Here is a 21,700-nt window from a genome sequence, read left to right as displayed (position 1 = left end):
TGTTTTCCCCCCAGGTTTGGTTTGGATTTTAACAAGCAGTCTGTCTGAAACTGCTGGGGGAAGAAAGGTTCCCTGATTCAATACATGTCTCTCTCTGACATCTCTTCTGTAAGAACCTGTGTTTCAACAGTGTTTGGCCAAAGGAGTGTGTTTATGGTAATGTTGCAGGAAATTGGAACATTTCTCGACGGCATGTAAATAAATATTGGTTTTCCTAGAAGCCAAGTGGTTTAACCAGCTGCATCACTCCTGGGAAACCTCTACCGAAAACAATGCAAAAGTTTGGGTCTGGGCTACCTGTTTAGAATGTTTTGAGGAGGTCAAAACTGGTCCATATCACTGTAAACCTGCAAATTGTGTCTCCAGGAAGGATGTTGTGAAACTTGAAAAGGTTCACAAAAGATTTACAAGGATGTTGCTGGGGTTGGAGAGTTTTGAGTTATAGGGGGAGGCTGAATAAGTTGCAGGTATTTTTCCTGGAGCATCAGAGGCTGAGGGATAACCTTATAGAGATTTATAAAATCACGAGGGGCACAGATAGAGTAAATAGTCAAAATATTTTCACTGGGTGGGGAAGTCCAAAACTAGAGGTTTAATATGAGAGGGGAAAGATTTAAAATGGTCCTAAGGGGCAGCTTTTTCATGCAGAGGGTAGTGTGTATATGAAATGAGCTGCCAGAGGAAGTGGTAGAAATAACCCACCCAGACCCATTCCCCTACCCTATTAATCTACATTTAGCCCTGACTAATGCAACACACCTACACATCCACTGGGACAATTTAGCTCGACCAGTTCACGCTAACCTGCACAGCTTTGGACTGTGGGAGGAAGTTGGAGCACCCAGAGGAAACCCACACAAATACGGGGTGTGAACGTGCAAACTCCACACAGACAATCGCACCCAGAGTGGAATACACCCCAGGTCCCTGGCACTGTAAGGTAGCGGTGCTAACCACTGTGCCACCACTCGGCCACTGTGGGGTTTTTTTGGGGGGGGGGGGGGGGGGGGGGGGGGGGAGAAGAGGGAGGGGGTAGGATGGGTGCAGTCCAGCAGAAACCAAAAGAAACCCACCGACTCTCCCACACCACACCCACTGTCAGAACGGGCAGGAGGTTCAGTCTGGGGGGTGACCCAGAGCATTGTCACTGGCAGAATCTGATCTTTGGGAGCGCTGGTGTCCCTGCTGGTGCTTCCGCAAGTTGCCGGACAATGTGAACCTCCGCCCACACTCAGGGCAGGCAAACGGCCTCTCCCCGGTGTGGACCCGCTGGTGCCTCAGCAGGTCAGAGGAATTGTTGAAGGCCTTCCTGCACTCCAGGCAGGGGAAGGGCCGCTTGCCAGTGTGGACCCGCTGGTGGGCCAGGAGGGCAGAGGCCTCGGTGAAGCCCTTCCTGCACTTGGGGCAGCTGAAGGGCTTCTCACCCATGTGGACCCGCTGGTGGGTCAGCAGGTAAGGGAAGCGGGTAAAGCCCTTCCCGCATTCGGGGCAGGAGAACGGCCTTTCCCCAGTGTGGACCTGCTGGTGCCTCAGCAGGCTGGAGGAATTGCTGAACGCCTTCCCGCACATGGGACAGATGAAGGGCCTCTCCCCCGTGTGGACCCGTTGGTGGATCTGGAGGTAGGAGGACTGGGTGAAGGTCTTCCCACACTCGGGGCAGCTGAAGGGCCTCTCCCCCGTGTGGACCCGCCGGTGCCGCAGCAGCTCGGAGGAGACAGCAAAGCCCTTCCCACACTCGAGGCAGGGGAATGGCCACTTGCCTGTGTGGACCCACCAGTGCTTCTGGAGTTGGGAGGCCTGGCTGAAGCCCTTCCTGCACTCGGGGCATGAGAACAGCATCACCCTGGTGTGGCCCTGCACGTGCGCCACAAGGGTGGAGGCATGGGTAAACCCCTTCCCACACTCAGGGCAATGGAAGGGCCTTTCCCCAGTGTGGATGTGCTGGTGCCTCAGCAGGCTGGAGGAATTGCTGAAGGCCTTCCCGCACACGGGACAGCTGAAGGGCCTCTCCCCTGTGTGGGCCCGCTGGTGGATCTGGAGGTGGGAGGACTCGGTGAAGGTCTTCCTGCACTCAGGGCAGTTGAAGGGTCTCTCCCCCGTGTGGACCCGCCGGTGCCTCAGCAGGTGGGAGGAATTGCTGAAGGCCTTCCCACACTCAGGGCAGCTGAACGGCCTCTCCCCAGTGTGGACCCGCTGGTGGGCCAGCAGGTGGGAGGAGTGGGTAAAGCCCTTCCCGCACTCAGGGCAAGAGAACGGCCTCTCCCCAGTGTGACTGCGCCGATGAATCTCTAGGGCAGATGGCACACAGAAGCCTTTCCCGCAGTCACCGCACTTCCACGGTTTCTCCACGGGGCGGGATTCCTTGGGTTTCTCCATGGCTGAAGCTTCAGCCGCACACAAACAGGTGTAGAGTCTCTCCCCGCCGTGAATTCCTCTTCCTGGGCCGTATAACTGTTTCAGGCTCCACACTCAGGGCACTGCAACAATAGGGTCTCTCATTTAGTCCCAGAGTTTGAAAATGTAGTGAAACAGGAACCAAAAAAGCCTTGCTGCTTCTCATAGAATCATAGATGATAATCGTTGCAGTCCTGATGGATTGAGTGACTGTCAGACATTGACGTGAAAGTGAGGACTGCAGACATGGGAGAGTCAGAGTCGAAAAATGCGGTGCTGGAAAAGCACAGCAGGTCAGGCAGCATCCGAGGAGGAGAGTCAACGTTTCGGGCATGAGCCTGGTGATTTTGAAACTTCCGTCTTCAGATTTTCAAATACTCTGCAAAAAGGTTAAATATGTCACTGTCAGTCCAGGATAGAAATTCAGAACAAGCAATTCTACTTTCTGCGGAACATTCTTTTCTTCTGTTATTCCACAAAATTTGAAGCACCATCCCACTCACTCTCTTGCTCTGTCTCCCTCTGTTCTCACTCCACTCTCATTCTGCTGAAGGTGCTGATTCAGGGTGTTGCAGGGGACAGAAAAGCAAAAAATGACAAATCGACATCTCTTTGAATTTTGGATAACTCCACCTGAAAGTTAATATCTTTCACGACATTTGGGATACTGCTGAGAGTGAGCAGGACTGATTTTGGGAAGCAAAAAAAAGGGAGTCAATTCAGGATGAACCTGCCATGCAGATTCTTGAGGAACAACCAGACATGAAATGGACTTGAGACATCAAGGCATTGACACCTGAGAGAAACTGAACATACAGATGTGACAAACGATGGTGGCAAGCCAGAGTCAGAGGTATACAGCACAGAAACAGTCCAACATGTCCATGCCAACTAGATATCCGAACCTAATCTTTTCCCATTTGCCAGCACTTGGCCAATATGCCTCTAAACCTTGGAAGGAATAGGAAGCTATTCATCCACCCATCCAGATATCTTTTAAATGTCACTATTTTACCAGCATCCATCACTTCCTCTGGCAGCTCATTCCTTATACACACACCATCCTCTGCATGAAAAACTGCCCCTTGGGTCCCTTTTTGCTTCACCCTAAACTTATTACCCTCTAGTTCTCTACTCTCCCCATCCCAACAAAAAGACCTTGTCCATTTACCCTATCCAAGCCTCTCATAGTTTTATAAACAGTTTTGTAAAGGTCAGCCCTCAGCCTCCAGTGTGCTCGGGAAAACTGCTCCAGCTTATTCTGCTCAAACCCTGGCAACATGCTTGTAAATCTTTTCTGAACCTTTTCAAGTTTCACAACATCCTTGTGATAGGAGGGAGACCAGAATTGAGCACAATATTCCAAAAGTGGCCTAACCCAATGTTCTGTACAGCTGCAACATAACCTCCCGACTCCTATACTCAGACGATTGGGAAAGTTTTCAAACCCCACAAAAGACAACCGGGAAAGAATGGAGGGACAAACCGAATTTTTGAGTGTCAGCTTGGAAGCATCAATATCGTGGGGTGGGGGTGGGATGGGGGAAGGAAGCTGAATGTTCTAGAGCCAAGGCAGAGGAAGAACAGAGGATGCAAAACCTTTGCAGCCGGCTTGAAGCTGCAATGAGGAATACTGCATGTGCTGTACTTGTAACTTTTGCACTTATTTGTGGGAATTGGGTACATTTTAAAAATAAAAACAGAAAAGGTATCTCCCGCTCCCCAATCTCTATCCTTCTATCCCACCTCACCCAAATAATTAAGACACATGCCTGAGTTTGTAGAGTCTGCTCCCTCCCTGGATTCACTCCAGTTATGAATGAACAGACTCTGCAGCCCCCCCCGCCCCCTTCCCCCTCCCAGGATGAGGAGTTGCCCAGAGGAAGGGAATTTCACTCAAACTGACAGGGCCACTTCCACGTTGTGACATCAACAATGGAGCGAGGGGGCAGGGCAAGGCTGACAGCAGGCCCCCACACTGCATCTGCTCTGGATGACCGGCAGGCTGGCCCGTACCATGCCTGCACTACCCTGCAACAGAATGAGAGGTGAGCACAGTTTGCAAAAATCCCTTTCCCTTCACAGGATCCCTGCAGTGTGGAAGCAGGCCACTCAGCCCAATGAGTCCACACTGACCCTCCAAAAGGGTAACCCACCCAGACCCATTCCCCTCCGCCCTATTGCTCTACATTTACCCCTGAATCATGCACTTAACCTGCACAGCCCTGGACATTGTGGGTAATTTAGCACTGCCAATCTACCCTAATCTACACATCCCTGGACACTATGGGCCAATTCACCCGAACCTGCACTTCTGAAAATAGATATGTCCCTTGGGCGGATGGGATTTATCCCAGGATTCTCTGGCTAGCCTGGGAGGAGATTGCAGAGCCTTTGTCTTTGATATTTATGTCATCATTGTCTACAGGAGTAGTGCCAGAAGACTGGTAAATAGCAAATATTGTCCCCTTGTTCAAGAAGGGGAGTCAAGACAATCCTGGTAATTACAGACCAGTGAGCCTTACTTCGGTTGTAGGTAAAGTGCTGGATAGGTTATGAGAGATAGGATTTATCATCATCTAGGGAGGAATAAGTTGATTAGGGATAGTCAACATGGTTTTGTGATGGGTAGGTCGTGCCTCATAAAACTTATTCAGTTCTTTGAGATTGTGACTGAATAGGTGGATGAGGATAAAGCAGTTGATGTGGTGTATTTGGATTTCAGTCAGACATTTGATAATGTTCCCCAGGGTAGGCTATTGCACAAAATACAGCGGCATGGGATTGAGGGTGATTTAGCAGTTTGGATCAGAAATTGGCTAGCTGAAAGGTGGTGGTCGATGGGAAATGTTCATCCTGGAGTTCCCTTACTCGTGGGGTACACCAAGGGGGTCATTGCTGTTTGTGATCATTATAAGTGACCTAGATAAGGGCATAGAAGGATGAGTTAGTAAATTTGCAGATGACATTAAGGTCAGTGAAGTTGTGGATAGTGCTGAATGATGTTGCAAGTTACAGAGAGACATAGTTAAGCTGGGCTGAGAAGTGGCAAACTGAGTTTAATGCGGAAATGAGAGAGGTGATTCACTTTGGAAGGACCAACAGGAATAGAGCACAGGGTAAAGGGTAAAATTCTTGGTCGTGTAGACGGACAGAGAGATCTCAGTGTCCATTTACATAGATCCCTGAAAGTTGCCACCCAGGTTGATCGGGTTGTTAAGACGGCATACAGTGGGTTAGCTTTTATTGGTTGAGGGATTGAGCTTCGGAGCTAAGAGGTCATGCTGCAGCTGAAGAAAACTCTGGCGCGGCAGTACATGGAATATTGTGTACAGTTCTGGTCACCGCATTATAGGAAGGATGTGGAAGCTATGGAAAGGGTTCAGAGGAGATTTACCAGGATGTTGCCTAGTATGGAGGGACGGCCTAATGAGGAAAGGCTGAAGGACTTGATGGTCTTTTCATTAGCGAGAAGGTGGTTGAGAGGTGACTTAGTTGAGACATATAAGATAATCAGAGGGTGAGATAGGGTGGACGGTGAGAGCCTTTTTCCTCAGCTGGTGATGGTTAGTACAAGGGACATAGCTTTAAATTAAGGGATGATAGATATAGGATAGATTTCAGGGTAGGTTCCTTACTCAGTAGTAGGGACATGGAACTCACCAACGTTAAGGGCATTTAAATCGTCATTAGATAAATATATGGATGAAAATGGAATAGTGTAGGCTTCAGACTGGTTCCGCAGATTGACGCAACATCAAGGGCCGAAAAACCTGTACTGCGCTGTAATGTTCTATTTTTGGATTGAGAGAGGAAACTGGAGGAAACCCACACGTTAATAATGTATTATGGTTTGGTTAGTGTGACAAATAAATGCATCTATCTTTTCCAGTGTGGCTGGACAGGCCACCCAAAATAATGAACTAATAATGCACAATGATAAACTTACCAGGGAGTGCCAAAAGATGGACAATGATCAGAGCGTGCTGGGAAACAGAACCCAACCTTGTCTAAACTGTCAATCCACGTGCTGCAGAATGTAGACAGGCAAACTGGACAGCTGCAGACCCTGCAACCTGAAGTTGGACTTGAATGGGACAATGGAGTATCACCCTCAGGACAATCGGGAGCATCGAGTCATTCGCTAGACACTGAGGCACCGAGTACCCTTATTTCGAGCAGGCTATGTGCATCCAGCACCAACATAATGGACACCTAAGAGCCACCCTGCCATCAGTGTGCCAACACCTGACCGAGTCTGATCGATCAGGGTAATCAAACCTGACCAATCCACTCGCAGATCCTAAAGACCCTCCCAAAAGGGCACGAAGACTCAGAAGGAGAAGAATCATCACAAAACTCCACTCAGCGCGGTGACTTGAGAATACCCACCCCCAAGACCATTGGAACAAGAAAACATCATCAACACCTGGAGCCCGGCTAAGGTCTAGTGTGGTGGTATCCGATCATACAAAGTTGAGTTAAAGCATAATGTAGCTTATTGTTAGTTGACAGCGTACTTTATTGTTCTAATATTAATTGTGTTCAATAAATGAACATTATTATTTATGAGTCAACTCGTAGTTCTTTGCTTGGAGTAGGAGTTTAAACACACAGTGTGGCAGGCACGACACCAAGAAGCAGGTGTAACCCAGGCCATAGTGATAAAGATGGAAAATAAGCCAAAACATATCAGAAGTGATATGAATGAATTGTCAGTACTCAGAGCTGACTAAAACATTCACTTACTTTCTCTCACTACAGACACTGCCTAACCTGCTGAATTATTCCAGCTTGTTCTGTTCCTTTTTCAGATTTCAGCTGCTCCAGTATTTTGTTGTTGGCATTTCTCACATCACTGAGTCTGGAAGCACAGATGCACCAACAATGAGCTGCTTTATACCAGGGGGAAGTGTTAGATACAGAAGGTGATCCCGAGCCTCCAGCATAAGTCCACTTTTAAATGGAGTCACAGAATTTGGATAATTTAGCCCATCATGCTCTATAAGGGTAGATCAGCTCACCCCATTCCCCAGCCCTTTCACGGACAATACTGGCAGATATTGTCAATCTCCAGGTGCCTGTGGAGAAGATGATGTTTGATCTTCTTGAACTGCTGCAGTCCATGTACTGAAGCTGGTCCCAGGTTACTGGTGAGGAGTGGCAGGTTATTCACCTCGCAATAATGAAGGAACTGTAAAGTATGTCCAAATCAACAACAACAGATTGTATTTGTACGGCATCTGCCATTTAACAATGTCCAAGCTGATTGACAGGAGTGTGAAAAAGTGACACTTGACATTGAGCCACATAAAGGGGTGTTTGGGCAGATGACCAAGCATGTTTTTGCAGGTTGTCTCTCAATTACTTATTTTATGTTTTAAATCAATTTTACAGGCGATTAGAAGGATTGATTTGCAATCAGGAAATCTGGATCAAAGATCACAGTAAAGTCTGACGGAGTCAGTTCATTTTATCGTCACCTGAACATTATGATATTTTGAACATGAAAGGAAAAAAACGCCATTCAAAGTGGGAAGAATACATGTGCATGTGGGCAAGGCTTCAGCTGATCACCTGGCCTGTCAAAACACAAGTGGAATCACAAGGAGAAACACTGGAAATGTCAGGACTGTGGAAAGGGAGTTAGATTCCCATCTGAATTAGAAACTCATCATCGCTGTCATACTGGAGAGAGACCTTTCACTTGCCCTGAATGTGGGAGGGGATTTACAAACTCTTCTGACCTGCAGAAACACCAGCAAATTCAGTTTGGGGAGAGACCATTCACCCACTCTGTCTGTGGGAAGGGATTCACTAATTCATCCGACCTGCAGATGCACCAGAGCGTCACAGTGGGGAGAGACCATTCATCTGCTCCAGGTGTAGGAAAGGATTTACTAATTCTTCCAGCCTGCGGATACACCAGCAAATTCATACGAGCGAGAGACCATTCTCCTGCTCTCAACAGGGGAAGGGATTCAGAGATTTCTCCATCTTATGTCCCATCAATGTGCTCCAATTTTGGCAAGAGGTTCAGGCGTTTTTCTGACCGCAGCAGACACAAGTGGACCCACACACCAGAGACCATTTACCTCCCCAGATCGTGGCAAGGGATTCACTCAGTCATCTGGTCTGCTGACACACCGGCAAATTCACACGCCAGAGAGGCCATTCACCTGCTGTAAGTGTGGGAAAGGATTCACTGATTCATCCAACCTCTGCACTCATCAGCAAGTTCCCAGTGACGAGAGACCATTCAGATGCTCCCACTGTGGGTCTCGCTTCAAATGTTTATTTGAACTCACCAGCCACCAGCAGACTCACACTAGGGAGAGACCATTCACCTGACCTTAGTGTGGGAAGCAGTTCACCCAGTTATCCAGCCCTCTGAGACACCAAGGATCACACCTAGGCAAACAGATTTTACTTGCTCTGAGAGTGTTATCCAGGCTGCTGAACCTGCAGGGAGTTCCTACTGACAAGCGATTATTTAAATGCTCAGACTGTGGAAAGTGTCAAAGATTCCAGGGCATTGATGTCCCATCAATGTGTTCACACTTATGAGAGACTGTTAAGGTGCTCTTACTGCAGGACTGTAGTCACACGATCATTTCAATACATTAAACATCAGCAAATACACATTGGGGAGAGGCCATTTAACTAAATAGGTCTCAGGGAAGGGATTCATTCTGTTATCCAACATGCTGAACCGTCAGTGATTTCATCAGTAATGGCAGTGTTTGGATTTTGCTGTTAATCTCATACAAGGTGGAGCCTTGTTCACGACGCCTGCGTTGATGGGCTAATGCCCGAAACGTCGATTCTTCTGTTCCCTAGATGCTGCCTGACCTGCTGCGCTTCTCCAGCAACACATTTCCATCTCTGATCTCCAGCATCTGCAGACCTCATTTTCTCTTCGTTAATGAACTCCAGCCCAGTTATAGTCGTTAATCACTGAAATCAGGCACCTTTGGTATTTCTGCAAACAGTCGTATGTTGCGGATATTTTCTCTTACACTCATCGGGAGAATTGTAAGAATATAAACTTAACTACAGAACCAATGTTTACACTGTATGAGAAATGAGCAAGAGTACTCTAGTGGAGGCATTGCGATGAAGGATGCATAAGCTAACAATGATTGACATTTAACTGCCAGGGGTTGAAATGGGTGGAGTGCATATACATACCCTCTCTGTCCATGATGAACAGAATTAGTGATGTATATGTGGGCACAAATTCAGGTTGACCTATTTGATCGTGCTAATGTTTTAACGCATCTGCATACATACAGACTGCCCTAGACACAACTAAAGCAGTCTCCCTTTTATGTTCTATTTCATTTTTGACCAGTTCTATATCACATAAAGGCGCCAAGTGGTTGCATGAATTGCTGCAATCAGTTGTCAACAATTTTTCCATTTCCACAGGGAAAATTTCTTCCCCTTTTGCAAAGCCCATATGTGATGTCAGTATATCCAGTAATGTAATGATCATGTGCTGAGTTGACATTGTGAGGCTATTCACCAATGAGCCATCGGCATCTGCACTGCAGCACCAGATTGAGGTGATCTCGACACAGCAGCACCGTGAGAATCAGAAGTCATTGAATTTACAAGCTTGCAAATTGGCAGGACCAATTCTGGGTTTACCCTGTCCAACCTCTAAGAACCTGAAATTTTCAACATGGTCTTCTGTCATTCTTCTAAACTCCAATGGGTACAGGCTCAGCCTGCTCCATCTCCTCTCCAGAGGATATCCTCCCATTCCAGGATCAATCGCCTGAACATTCTAGGAACGGTCTTTCCTAAAATAAGGAGATTAAAGCTGTTCACAGTATTCCAAGTGTGATCTTGCTAGTACCTTATACAGTTTTAGCAACACATTCCTATTTTTTCCCTCATTCTCTTTAAATAAAGGCCAAAAGATCTCCCTGATTACCTGCTGAGCTTGGGTGCGAGATCTTTGTCTTTCAAGCACAAAGACCCACAATGTTGTCTGTTCTGCAGCTTCAGTGTTTTTCTTCATTTAAATAATAGTTACCACCCCTAATCTTACGGTTAAGTGCATAATACTCAATTTTTTTCCACATTATAATCCAAAAGCTGAGTTTTTGTCCACTTGCTTACCCAGTCTCTATCCCTCTGTTGGTCTCATTGTGCCATCCTCACTACTTGCCTCCATCTACTGTGTGTCATCTGCAAATTTGGCAACAGTATATTCACTTCTGTCATCTAAGTCGTTCATATAGATTGTAGATAACTTGGCCCCAGTATTGACACCTATGGGACTCCACAAGTTACAATGTGCCATCATGAAAATGCCCTTTTTATCTCAACTCTTGCCGTCAACTCATTACCTAATCCTTGATCAACGTTAATATGTACCCCTAATAGTGTGGGTTCATGGGTTCTTATCTTCTGAAGTAGTCTTGTTATACAATACCTTACTAATTACTTTTTGGAAAACCAGATATTACATCTTCTGGCTCCCCTTTTATCTGTCTTGCTTGTTACCTCAAAATATTTTAATAAACTTGTCAGCTATGATTTCCTCTTCACAAAACCACAGTGATTGCTTGATTGCATAATGTATTTGTAAATGCTCTCTTTCAACAGGGAAATATTGAGGAAAGAGATCAATCTGAGACTGGTACAGTTGAGAAAAGAAGCGAGTCAAACAGTTAGGGCAGGCAAGGACAAAGCAGAGAACCAGGTAGGACTGATGCATTAAATAAATGCAGCTGAATGTAAGAGGACTAACAGGGAAGGCAGATGAACTCAGGACATGGTTAGTAACATGGGACTGGGATATCATAGCAATTACAAAAACATGGCTCAAGGATGGACAGGACTGGCAACTTAATGTTCCAGGATACAAATGCTACAGGAAGGACAGAAAGGGAGGCAAGAGAGGGGGGGGGGGAAGAGGGGGATGTGGCATTTTTGATAAGGGATAGTATTACAGCTGTAATTAGAGACAATAGTCCTGGAAATACATTCAGGGAGGTTACTTGAGTGGAACTGAGAAATAACAAAGTGATGATCACCTTATTGGGATTGTATTATAGACCCCCTAATAGTCAGAGGGAAATTGAGAAACAAATTTGTAAGGAAATCTCCGTTATCTGTAAGAATAATATGGTTATTATGGTAGGGGATTTTACCTTTCCAAACATAGACTGGGACTGCCATTGTGTTAAGGGTTTAGATAGAGAGGAATTTGTTAAGTGTGTACAAGAACATTTTCTGATTCAGTATGTGGATATACCTACTAGAAAAGGTGCAAAACTTGAACTACTTTTGGGAAATAAGGCAAGGCAGGTGACTGAGGTGTCAGTGGGGGAGCACTTTGGGGCCAGCAACCATAATTCTATCAGTTTTAAAATGGTGATGGAAAAGGACAGACCAGATCTAAACGTTGAAGTTTGAAATTGGAGGAAGGCTAATTTTGACAGTATTAGGCAAGAACTATGAAAAGAGAGATTGGGGCAAATGTTCGCATGTAAAGGGACGGCTGGAAAATGGGAAGTCTTCAGAAATGAGATAACGAGAGTCTAGAGACAGTATATTACTGTTCGCATGAAAGTAAAGGCTGGTAGGTGCAGGGAAGACTGGATGACAAGAGAAATTGAGGGTTTGGTTCAGAAAAAAAAGGAAGCATATGTCAGGTATAGACAGGTGAGATCGAATGAATCCTTAGAAGAGTATAAAGGCAGTAGGAGTATACTTAAGAGGGAAATCAGGGGTGCAAATAGGGTTAAGCAGAATCAAAAGGGTTTTTACAAATATATTAAGGACAAAAGGCAACTATGGAGAAAACAGGGTCCTTCAAAAATCAGCAAGGCAGCCTTTGCGTGGAGCCGCAGGAAATACTAAATGAGTATTTTGCATCAGTGTTTACTGTGGAGAATGACATGGAAGATATAGAACATAGGGAAATAGATGGTGACATTTTCAAAAATGTCCATACAACAGAGGAGGAAGTGCTGAATCTCTTGAAATGCAGAAAGGTGGATAAATCCTCAGGATCTGATCAGGTGTACCCTTGAACTCTGTGGGAAGCTAGGGAAGTGATTGCAGGGCCCTTTGCTGAGATACTTGTATCATTGATAGTCACAGATGAGGTGCCGGAAGACTGGAGGTTGGCTAATGTGGTGCCACTATTTAAGAAAGGTGGTAAGGACAAGCCAGGGAACTAGAGACCAGGGAGTCTGACATTGGTGGCGGGCAAGTAGTTGGATGGAATCCTGAGGGACAGGATTTACACTTTTTTCGTGAGGGTAAGGACTGATTGGAGATAGTCAGCTTTGTGCATAGGAAGTCATGTCTCATGAACTTGATTGAGTTTTTTGAAGAAGTAACAAAGAGGGCACAGTGGTGGATATGGACTTCAGTAAAGTGTTCTACAAGTTTCCCCATGGGAAGACAGGTTAGCAAGGTTAGATCTCATGGAATACAGGGAGAACTAGCCATTTGGATACACAACTGGTTCGAAGGTTGAAGACAGAGGATGCTGGTGGAGGGTTTTTTTTCAAACTGGTGGACTGTGATCAGTGGAGTGCCACAAGGATCGGTGCTGGGTCCACTACTTTTCATCATTTACATAAATGATTTGGATGTGAACATAGGAGGTTTAGTTAGTAAGTTTGCAGATGACACCAAAATCGGAGGTGTAGTGGACAGTGAATATGTTTACCTCAGATTACAACAAGATCTTGATCAGTTGGGCCAATAGGCTGAGGAGTGGCAGACAGAGTTTAATTTAGATGAATGCCAGATGCTGCATTTTGGGAAAGCAAATCGCAGCAGGATTTATACACTTAATGGTAAGGTCCTAGGGAGCACTGTTAAACAAAGAGACCTTGGAGTGTAGTTTCATAGCTCCTTGAAATGTAGAGTCATAGGTAAATAGGATAGGGAAAAAGGCGTTTGGTATGCTTTCCTTTATTGGTCAGAGTATTGAGTACAGGAGTTAGGAGGTCATGTTACAGCTGGACATGACATTGGTTAGGCCACTGTTGGAATATTGCGTGCAATTCTGGCCTCCTTCCTATCGAAAGGATGTTGTGAAACTTGAAATGGTTCAGAAAAAATTAACAAGGATTTTGCCAATGTTGGAGGATTTGTGCTTTCGGGAGAGGTATAAGTTTCTAGTTCTTTTTTCAATAGTCTCTTTGGGAATTCAGAACAATGGGAATGAACGTTAAGGTTGTTGCATGCTCCTCCTGTAGAATGTAAGAATTAAGTGTCACCACTAGTATGACACTGACTTCATCTGCGGGAAGTGCACCCAACTCTAGATTCTCAGAAACCATGTGCGGAAACTGGAGCTGAATGAACTTCGGATCATTCGAGAGGCTGAGGGGGTAATTGAGAGGAGGTAGCACACCTTAGGTACAGGAAAAAGGTAGATGGATTACAGTCAGGATACGGAAAGGGAACAGGCAGACAGTGCAAGGATCCCCTAGATTTTGGATACTGTTGAAGAGGGACAACCTACCAGGGAAAAGCCAAAGTGGCCAGGTCTGTGACACTGAGCCTGGTTCTGTGGCTCTGAAGGGAAGCGGGGAAGAATAGAAAAGTGCTAGTGGAGACTCAATAATTAGAGCAACTGAAGGGAGATTCTGTGGTTGCAGATGGCACTCCCGGAAGGTATGTTGCCTCCTAGGTGCCAGGGTCCGGGATGTCTCTGATCCAGTCTACAAGATTCTGAAGGGGGGAGGGTGGACAGCCAGAAGTCGTGGTGCACATTGGTATCTATGACATAGCTAGGAAAAGGGATGTAATTCTAAAAAGTGATTTCAGGGAGTTAAAGTTGGAAGCTAAAATGCAGGACACGCAGAGTACTACTGATTACTACTGGTGTCGCATGCAAATGAGGTGAGGAACAGGGAGCAAGTGCAGCTAAACACATGGTTACAGGACTGGTGCAGGAGGGAGGGCTTCAGATAGGCAAATCATTAGGGTACCTTCTGAGTAAGGTAGGACCTGTACACGAAGGATGGGTTGCACTTAAACTGGAGGGGCACCAATGTCCTGGGTGGGAGTTTTGCTAGAGCACTTCAGGAGTGTTTGAACTAGTTTGGCAGGGGAATGGGAACCAGAGCAACAGATCAAATGAGAGTGTAGAACAGGCAGAAATAGAATGCAGAGAGTCTGTCAGGAAGGATACACAGTTGATAGGGCAAAGGGATGGCTTAATGTGCGTCAGTTTCAATGCAAGGAGTGTCAGGAATAAGAGTAATGAACTTCGAGCATGGAGGATCAGTAGGTGGAACTATGACGTCGTGGCCATAACAAAGAGTGCATCACTGCTGCAGAAAAGAAGGTTGATGAGGAGAGTTCGTCTACTCAATCAGTATGGGTGGAAGTCATGAACAGGAAGGGAGCAGTCATTTGAGAGGGAGCGGGGAAGGAGAGCTCCCCCTCAATCTTGGAAAGGTGTAGATGTAACAGAATTGTTGTTATGGGTGACTTCAACTTCCTCAATATTGATTGGAACCTCTTTAGTGCAGGATGGATGGAGCCGATTTTGTCAGGTGTGTCCAGGAAGGATTCCTGACCCAATATGTAGATAGGCTGAGTGGGGGGAGGCCATATTGGATTTGGTGCTAGGCAACGAGTCAGGCCAGGTGTCAGATATCTCAGTGGGACAGCATTTCAGCAGCAGTGACAGCTTTACCAGAGCCATGGAGAGGGACAGGAGCAGACAGTATGGGAAGGTATTTCATTGGGGGAAGGGAAATTATACTGCTATTAGACAGGAGCTGTGGAATATAAATTGGGAACAATTATTCTACAGGAAAGGTTCAACAGATATATGGAGGTGAGTGTTGGATAACTTTGTCCCACTGAGCCAGGCAAGGAATGGAAAGGTGAAGGAGCCTTGGATGACAAGAGCAGAGGAGTTTCTCATCAAAAGGAATAAAGGAAGCTTACGCAAGGATGAGGAAGCAAGGATCTAGCACAGTTTTAGGGGATTAGAGGGTAGCTAAGAAAGAACTTAAAAAATGGACTGAGAAGAGCTAGGAGTGGGCACCGAAAAGCCTTGGCGGGAAGGATTAGGGAAAATCCAAAGGCGCTCTAAACTTATGTGAGGAATAAGCGAATGATCAGAGAGAGAGTAGAGCCAATCAGGGATAGTGGAGGGAACTTGTGCCTGGAACCTGAAGAGGTTGGGGCAGCCCTAAATTAGTTTTTTGCTTCAGTATTCATGAGAGAGGGGACCTTGTTGATAGCAAGAACACCTTGGACTGGGTTAATAGGCTTAAACAGATTAATATTAAGGAAGTGGATGCGTTGAAATTTCTGGGAAGCATCAAGATAGATAAGATCCCAGGCCGGATATATCCAAGGTTACAGGGAAAGTGAGGAAAGAGATTGCTGCACCTCTGGTGATGATCAATGTAACCTCACTCTCCATGAGAGTAGTACTGGCTAATTGGAGGGGGATGAATGTTGTTCAGCTGTTCATGAGGGGGAATAGGGAAATCCCTGGGAATTACAGACCGATATGTCTTACGTCTGTGGTAAGCAAGGTACTGGAAAGGATTGAGATAGGATTTATGACCATTTGGAAAACACAGTTTGATTAAAGAGAATCAGCATGGCTTTGAGGGGGGCAGGTCATGCCTCACAAGCCTTGTTGCATTCATTGGGGATGTTACGAAACAAGTTGACAAAGGTCGAGCAGTGGATGTGGATTACAGTGAGGTATTTAGGATTCAGTAAGGCCCTATGTTGGGCGATGCCAAATTGGGGAATGAACTCAGCCAGGTGATAGATTTGAAGGTAGCTGAGTACTTTGGGGAATGTGACCATAATCCGGTTATGTTTATAAGAACAGTGGGCAGGGACAGGTATATACTGCAGGGAAAGAAGTATAACTAGCGGAAAGGCAATTATGATGCGATAAGGCAGATTTAGGAAGCGTAGGATGGGGAAGGAAACTGTAGGGGGGTGGACAAACTTGAAATGTGCAGCTCATTCACGGAACAGCTACTGCGGGTCCTTGATTAGTATACACCTATAAAGGTAGGGAAGTAGTTGTTGAAAGGGGGAGCCATGGTTTACTAAAGACGTTGAAGCTCTTGTCGTGAGAAGGAGGGTTATGTGGGGATGAGGCGGCAGGGTCAAATGAGGGGTTGAGAGTAATAGGTTAGCCAGAAAAAGATCTAAAGAGGGCTGAGAAGAGCCAGGAGGGGACATGAGAAGTTGTTGGCAGGTAGGATTAAGCATAACCCTAACACTGAAATATTTGTATCATCAATAGTCACAGGTGAGGTACCGCAAGACTGGAGGTTGGCTAATATGGTGCCACTGTTTAAGAAAGGTGGTAAGGACAAGCCAGGGAACTATAGACCAGTGAGCCTGACATCGGTGGTGGGCAATTTGTTGGAGGGAATCCTGAGGGGCAGGATGTACATGCATTTGGAAAGGCAAGGACTGATTAGGGATAGTCAACATGGCTTTGTACGTGGGAAATCATGTCTCACAAACTGGATTGAGTTTTTTAAAGAAGTAACAAAGAGGATTGATGAGGCCAGAGCGGTAGATGTGACCTATATGGATTTCAATAAGGCATTCGACAAGGTTCTCCATGGGAGACTGGTGAGCAAGGTTAGAGCTCACAGGATACAGGGAGAACTAGTCATTTGGATACAGAACTGGCTCAAAAGTAGAAGACAGAGGGTGGTGGTGGAGGGTTGTTTTTCAGACTGGAGACTTGTGACCAGTGGAGTGCCACAAGGATCGGTGCTGGGTCCACTACTTTTCATCATTTATATAAATTATTTGGACGTGAAAATGGTGAATTTGCAGATGACACCTAAATTGGACGTGTAGTGGACAGTGAAGAAGGTTACCTCAGAATACACGGGACCTTGATCAGATGGAGTTTAATTCAGATAAATGAGAGGTGCTGCATTTTGGGAAAGCAAATCTTAGCAGGACTTATACACTTAATGGTAAGGTCCTTAATGGAGTGTTGCTGAACAAAGAGACCTTGAAGTGCAGGTTCATAGCTCCTTGAAAGTGGAGTCACAGGTAGATAGGATATTGAAGAAGGCGTTTGTTATGCTTTCCGTTATTGGTCAGAGTGAGGAGTACAGGAGTTGAGAGATCATGTTGCAGCTGTTAGGCCACTGTTGGAATATTGTGTGCAATTCTGGTCTCCTTCCTATCAGAAAGATGTTGTCAAACTTGAAAGGGTTCAGAAAAGATTTACAAGGATGTTACCAGGGTTGGAGGATTTGAGCTGTAGGGAGAGGCTAAACAGGCTGGGGCTTTTTTTCCTGGAGCGTCAGAGGCTGAGGGGTGATCTCAGATGTTTATAAAATCATGAGGGGCATGGATAGGGTAAATAAAGTTTTTTTTAAGCAAGTTTTGAGAAGATTTATAGCTCAGGTTGAGGTTTTGGATGTCGGTTTCTCGCTTAGCAGGAAGGTTCATTTCCAGACATTTCGTTATCCTACTAGGTAACATTTTCAGTGCACCTCAAGCGAAGCACTGCTAAAAATCCCTGCTTTCTATGAATATGTTTGGATTGGTGATGTTATTCCTTGTGGTGAAGTCACTTCCTGTCCTTATTCTCAGGGGGCTAACTCAATGTGTTTGTTGATAGAGTTCCAGTTGGAATGCTATGCTTCCAGTAATTCTCATGCGTGTTGTTGTTTGGCTTGTCTTGGATGGGATGTATTGTCCCAGTCGAAGTGGTGTCCTTCCTCATCCGTATGTGAGGATACTAGTGAGAGATGGTCATGTCTTTTTGTGGCTAGTTGGTGTTCATGTATCCTGGTGGCTAGTTTTCTGCCTGTTTGTCCAATGTAGTGTTTGTTAAAGTCCTTGCACGGTATTCTGTAAGTGATATTAGTTTTGCTCGTTGTCTATACAGGATCTTTGAAGTTCGTTAAGATGGAGGACAGGAAAAATTTCTGGCTGTAACAGCTGCTCTTTTTTTTGGGGTGATTTCCTCGAATTGCAGGAGCAGCAATTACTGTTTTAGATGCTGTTGCATTGTTTTGGAACTTTTGGAAAACAGAAGTCAAAACAACAGCAGTTTTAAAAGTGAGAAGAACAGACAAAGGAAGCACAGGGCGAGGTCATTGCAGGAGAGAGAGAGCGAGAGAACCTGCACAGTTACTGCCTTTGATGTTTGAATTTGTGTATCACTGGACATCGGAGTGTGTCTGGGAAAATTAACAAACAGTGAATTTCACAACTGATCTTGGAGGAACTGTTGGGCGAAGTTCACAGCACAGAAGCAGATAAGTTAATCGTTGTTTTAAGTGTGGCCTAAAGAAAATCTGCAGTAGTGAGTAGAGTAGGTTCTTTCTTGATTAGATGTTTTTGGAGATATGTCTCTTGATTACACTTAAAATATAAGCTATAACTATTCATTTAACCTGGGGCAGTGTTTGTAACAGAATAAAACTGTTATTTTTCTGGGTGTGTGGATGGTGAAAGAGCAAAAATGGCGTTTAATAGAATGATACATACTTAGAGTCATAGAAATGTACAGCATGGAAACAGACCCTTCGGTCCCACCTGTCTATGCCGACCAGATATCCGAACCCAATCTATTTCCACCTGCCAGCACCCGGCCCATATTCCTCCAAACCCTTCCTATTCATATACCCATCCAAATGTTGCAATTGTACCAGCCTCCACCGCTTCCTCTGGCAGCTCATTCCATACACGTGCCACCCTCTGCATGAAAAAGTTGCCCCTTAGGTCTCTTTTATATCTTTCCCCTCTCACCCTAAACCTATGCCCTCTAGTTCTGGACTCCCTGACCCCAGGGAAAAGACTTTGTCTATTTACCCCTATCCATGCCCCTCATAATTTTGTCAACCTCTAAGGTCAAAACAGCCCCAGCCTGTTCAGCCTCTCCCTGTAGCTCAAATCCTCCAAACCTGGCAACATCCACGTTAATCAGAAAATTGTCTTGTACACACTTAACAAATTCCTCTCCATCTAAACCCTGAACACTATGTCAGTCCCAGTCTAAGTTAAAATCCCTTACCATAACTACCCTATTATTCTTACATATAGCTGAGATCTCCTTACAAGTTAGTTTCTCAATTTCACTCTGACTATTAAGGGGTCTATAATACAAGCTCAATAAGGTTATCATCCCTTTTTTATTTTGCAGTTCCACCCAAATAACTTCCCTGTATTTCCGGGAATATCTTCCCTCAGCATAGCTGTAATGCTATCCCTTATCAAAAATGCCACTCACCCTCCTCTCTTGCCTCCATTTCTATCCTTCCTGTAGCATTTGTATCCTGGAACATTAAGCTGCCAGTCCTGCCCATCCCTGAGCCATGTTTCTGTAATTACTATGATATTCCAGTCCCATGTTCCTAACAATGCCCTGAGTTCATCTGCCTTCCCTGTTAGGCCCCTTGCATTGAAATAAATGCAGTTTAATTTGTTAGTCCTACCTTGTCCCTGCCTGCCCTGTTTGACTCGCTTCTGTTCTCAACTGTACTAGTCTCAGATTGATCTCTTTCCTCACTATCTCCCTTTATCTCACCCCCCGAACTTTCTAGTTTTAGTCCTCCCGAGCAGCTCTAGCAAATTTCCCTGCCAATATATTAGTCCCCTTCCAATTTAGGTGCAATCCGTCCTTCTTGTACAGGTCACTTCTACCCCAAAAGAGATGCCAATGATCCAAAAATGTGAATCCTTCTCCCATACACCAGCTCCTCAGCCATGCATTCATCTGCTCTATCCTCCGATTCCTGCCCTCACTAGCTCGTAGCACTGAGAGTAATCCCGATATTACTACTCTCGAGGACCTCCTTTTTAAATTTCTGCCGAGGTCCCTGTAATCTCCCTTCAGAATCTCAACCTTTTCCCTTCCTATGTCGTTGGTTCCAATGTGGACAATGACCTCTTGCTGGCCCCTCTCCCCCGTGATAACATTCTGCACCCTCTCTGAGACATCCTTGATCCTGACACCAGGGAAGCAACACACCATTCTGCTTTTTCGCTGCTGGCCACGGAAACGTCTGTCTGTACCTTGAACTAGAGAATCCTCTAACACAATTGATCTCTTGGAACCCGACGTACCCCTCATTGCATTAGAGCCAGTCTCCATACCAGAAACTTGGTTGTTTGCACCCCCTACATTTTCCAAAACAGCATACCTGTTTGAAATGGGTATATCCACAAAAGACTCCTGCACTAGCTGCCTAACCCACCTATGTGACTGTAACTGAGACCTCCCCCCTTCCAATAACTGCCATCCATCACATACTGTTGCAAACTCCTCATTGCTTCACACTCTCTCTCCAACTGATCCATTCGATCTGATAAAATTTGCAGCCAGCTGCATATTTATGGCAGATATAATCCACAGTAACCTTTAAACTCTCGTTAAACTCCCACATCTGACAAGAAGTGAGCATGTGTGGGGTGGGCTGCTGGAGGAGGTGGTGGATGCTGGTGCAGTTGCAGTGTTTGGGGGGCAACTGGATGGGAATGTGAATGGGAGGAGTTTGGAGGGATCTGGGCCGGTTGCTGGCAAATGGGACTGGATTGGGTTGGCATGTCTGGTCAGCAAGTTGGACTGGGGGGTCTGTTTCTGTGCTGGATATCTCTATGATTCTATGGTAGGACATTGACATGGTATTTTAATTTACTGTTTTCTTTCTGCACCGATGCTGATAAGTATTTATAGAATTTTTGTTTTTAGTTCCACATAAGTTCTCTACTTTTAAATTCTGAATAAGTGAAAATACTTGTGTGACCTATGTTTAAATTTGTTAACCTGTTTCACGTCATCTCTTTGCTCTTCTATCCCATTCAGTTTCTTTCTTCCCATGCCATGAAACTGCTTCACATCAATTTACCTCAAGTTTGTTTTAATTGTTTAATTGGCACCTTTTCTCATTTCTTTCCCTATTATGTTGCACCTTTTGATAGACATAGCACCCCCTCCCCTTCTCAAAGCCCTGACCCTCTGAAGATTCACTGGACCTGAAATCTTAACTCTGCTTTCTCTCCACAGTTTCTTCAGCAATTCTGCTTTTGTTTAACTATCAACCTTTTTAACTTCCAACTTTGATTATCTGGATTTGAACTGGATAAGTGGGCACCAGCGTAAACTGTGAATTGATTATGACAAACACTGGAAGTGGGTCTATAAGAGGAATGCCATTGCAAGACCACAATCTCAAATGAGAGAATGATAGAGAATTTCTTCCTGATTTAGGTTGTGGATCTATGCTTAATGAATGCGGTGAAGTTGAGGTTAATGCCATTATCATGGATGGGAAAAGCCTTGACATGGGCGCAT

At 45.3% G+C, this 21,700-nt stretch overlaps 2 protein-coding genes across 3 annotated transcripts in view; one reads left to right on the top strand and one right to left on the bottom strand.

Annotated features, from left to right (window-relative positions):
- LOC122543548 (uncharacterized) overlaps positions 1-21,700 on the top strand; it is a 398,874-nt gene that overhangs the window by 110,715 nt on the left and 266,459 nt on the right. The gene's annotated exons all lie outside the window — the stretch shown is intronic.
- LOC148144607 (uncharacterized) overlaps positions 1,010-21,700 on the bottom strand; it is a 29,041-nt gene continuing 8,350 nt past the window's right edge. For both annotated transcript variants that reach the window (XM_087974916.1, XM_087974917.1), the window contains exon 2: positions 1,010-2,773. In XM_087974916.1, coding sequence (XP_087831042.1) covers positions 1,117-2,376 — 1,260 coding nt within the window. In that variant the 5' untranslated portion in view covers positions 2,377-2,773 and the 3' untranslated portion in view covers positions 1,010-1,116. The remainder of the gene's footprint in view (positions 2,774-21,700) is intronic.

Source organism: Chiloscyllium plagiosum, unplaced genomic scaffold, assembly GCF_037043375.1.
Source record: "Chiloscyllium plagiosum isolate Xiang-an unplaced genomic scaffold, Cpla_swu_hap1 HiC_scaffold_27, whole genome shotgun sequence".
Taxonomy (NCBI): domain Eukaryota; kingdom Metazoa; phylum Chordata; class Chondrichthyes; order Orectolobiformes; family Hemiscylliidae; genus Chiloscyllium; species Chiloscyllium plagiosum.
This window is presented reverse-complemented; position numbering and strand designations above follow the sequence as displayed.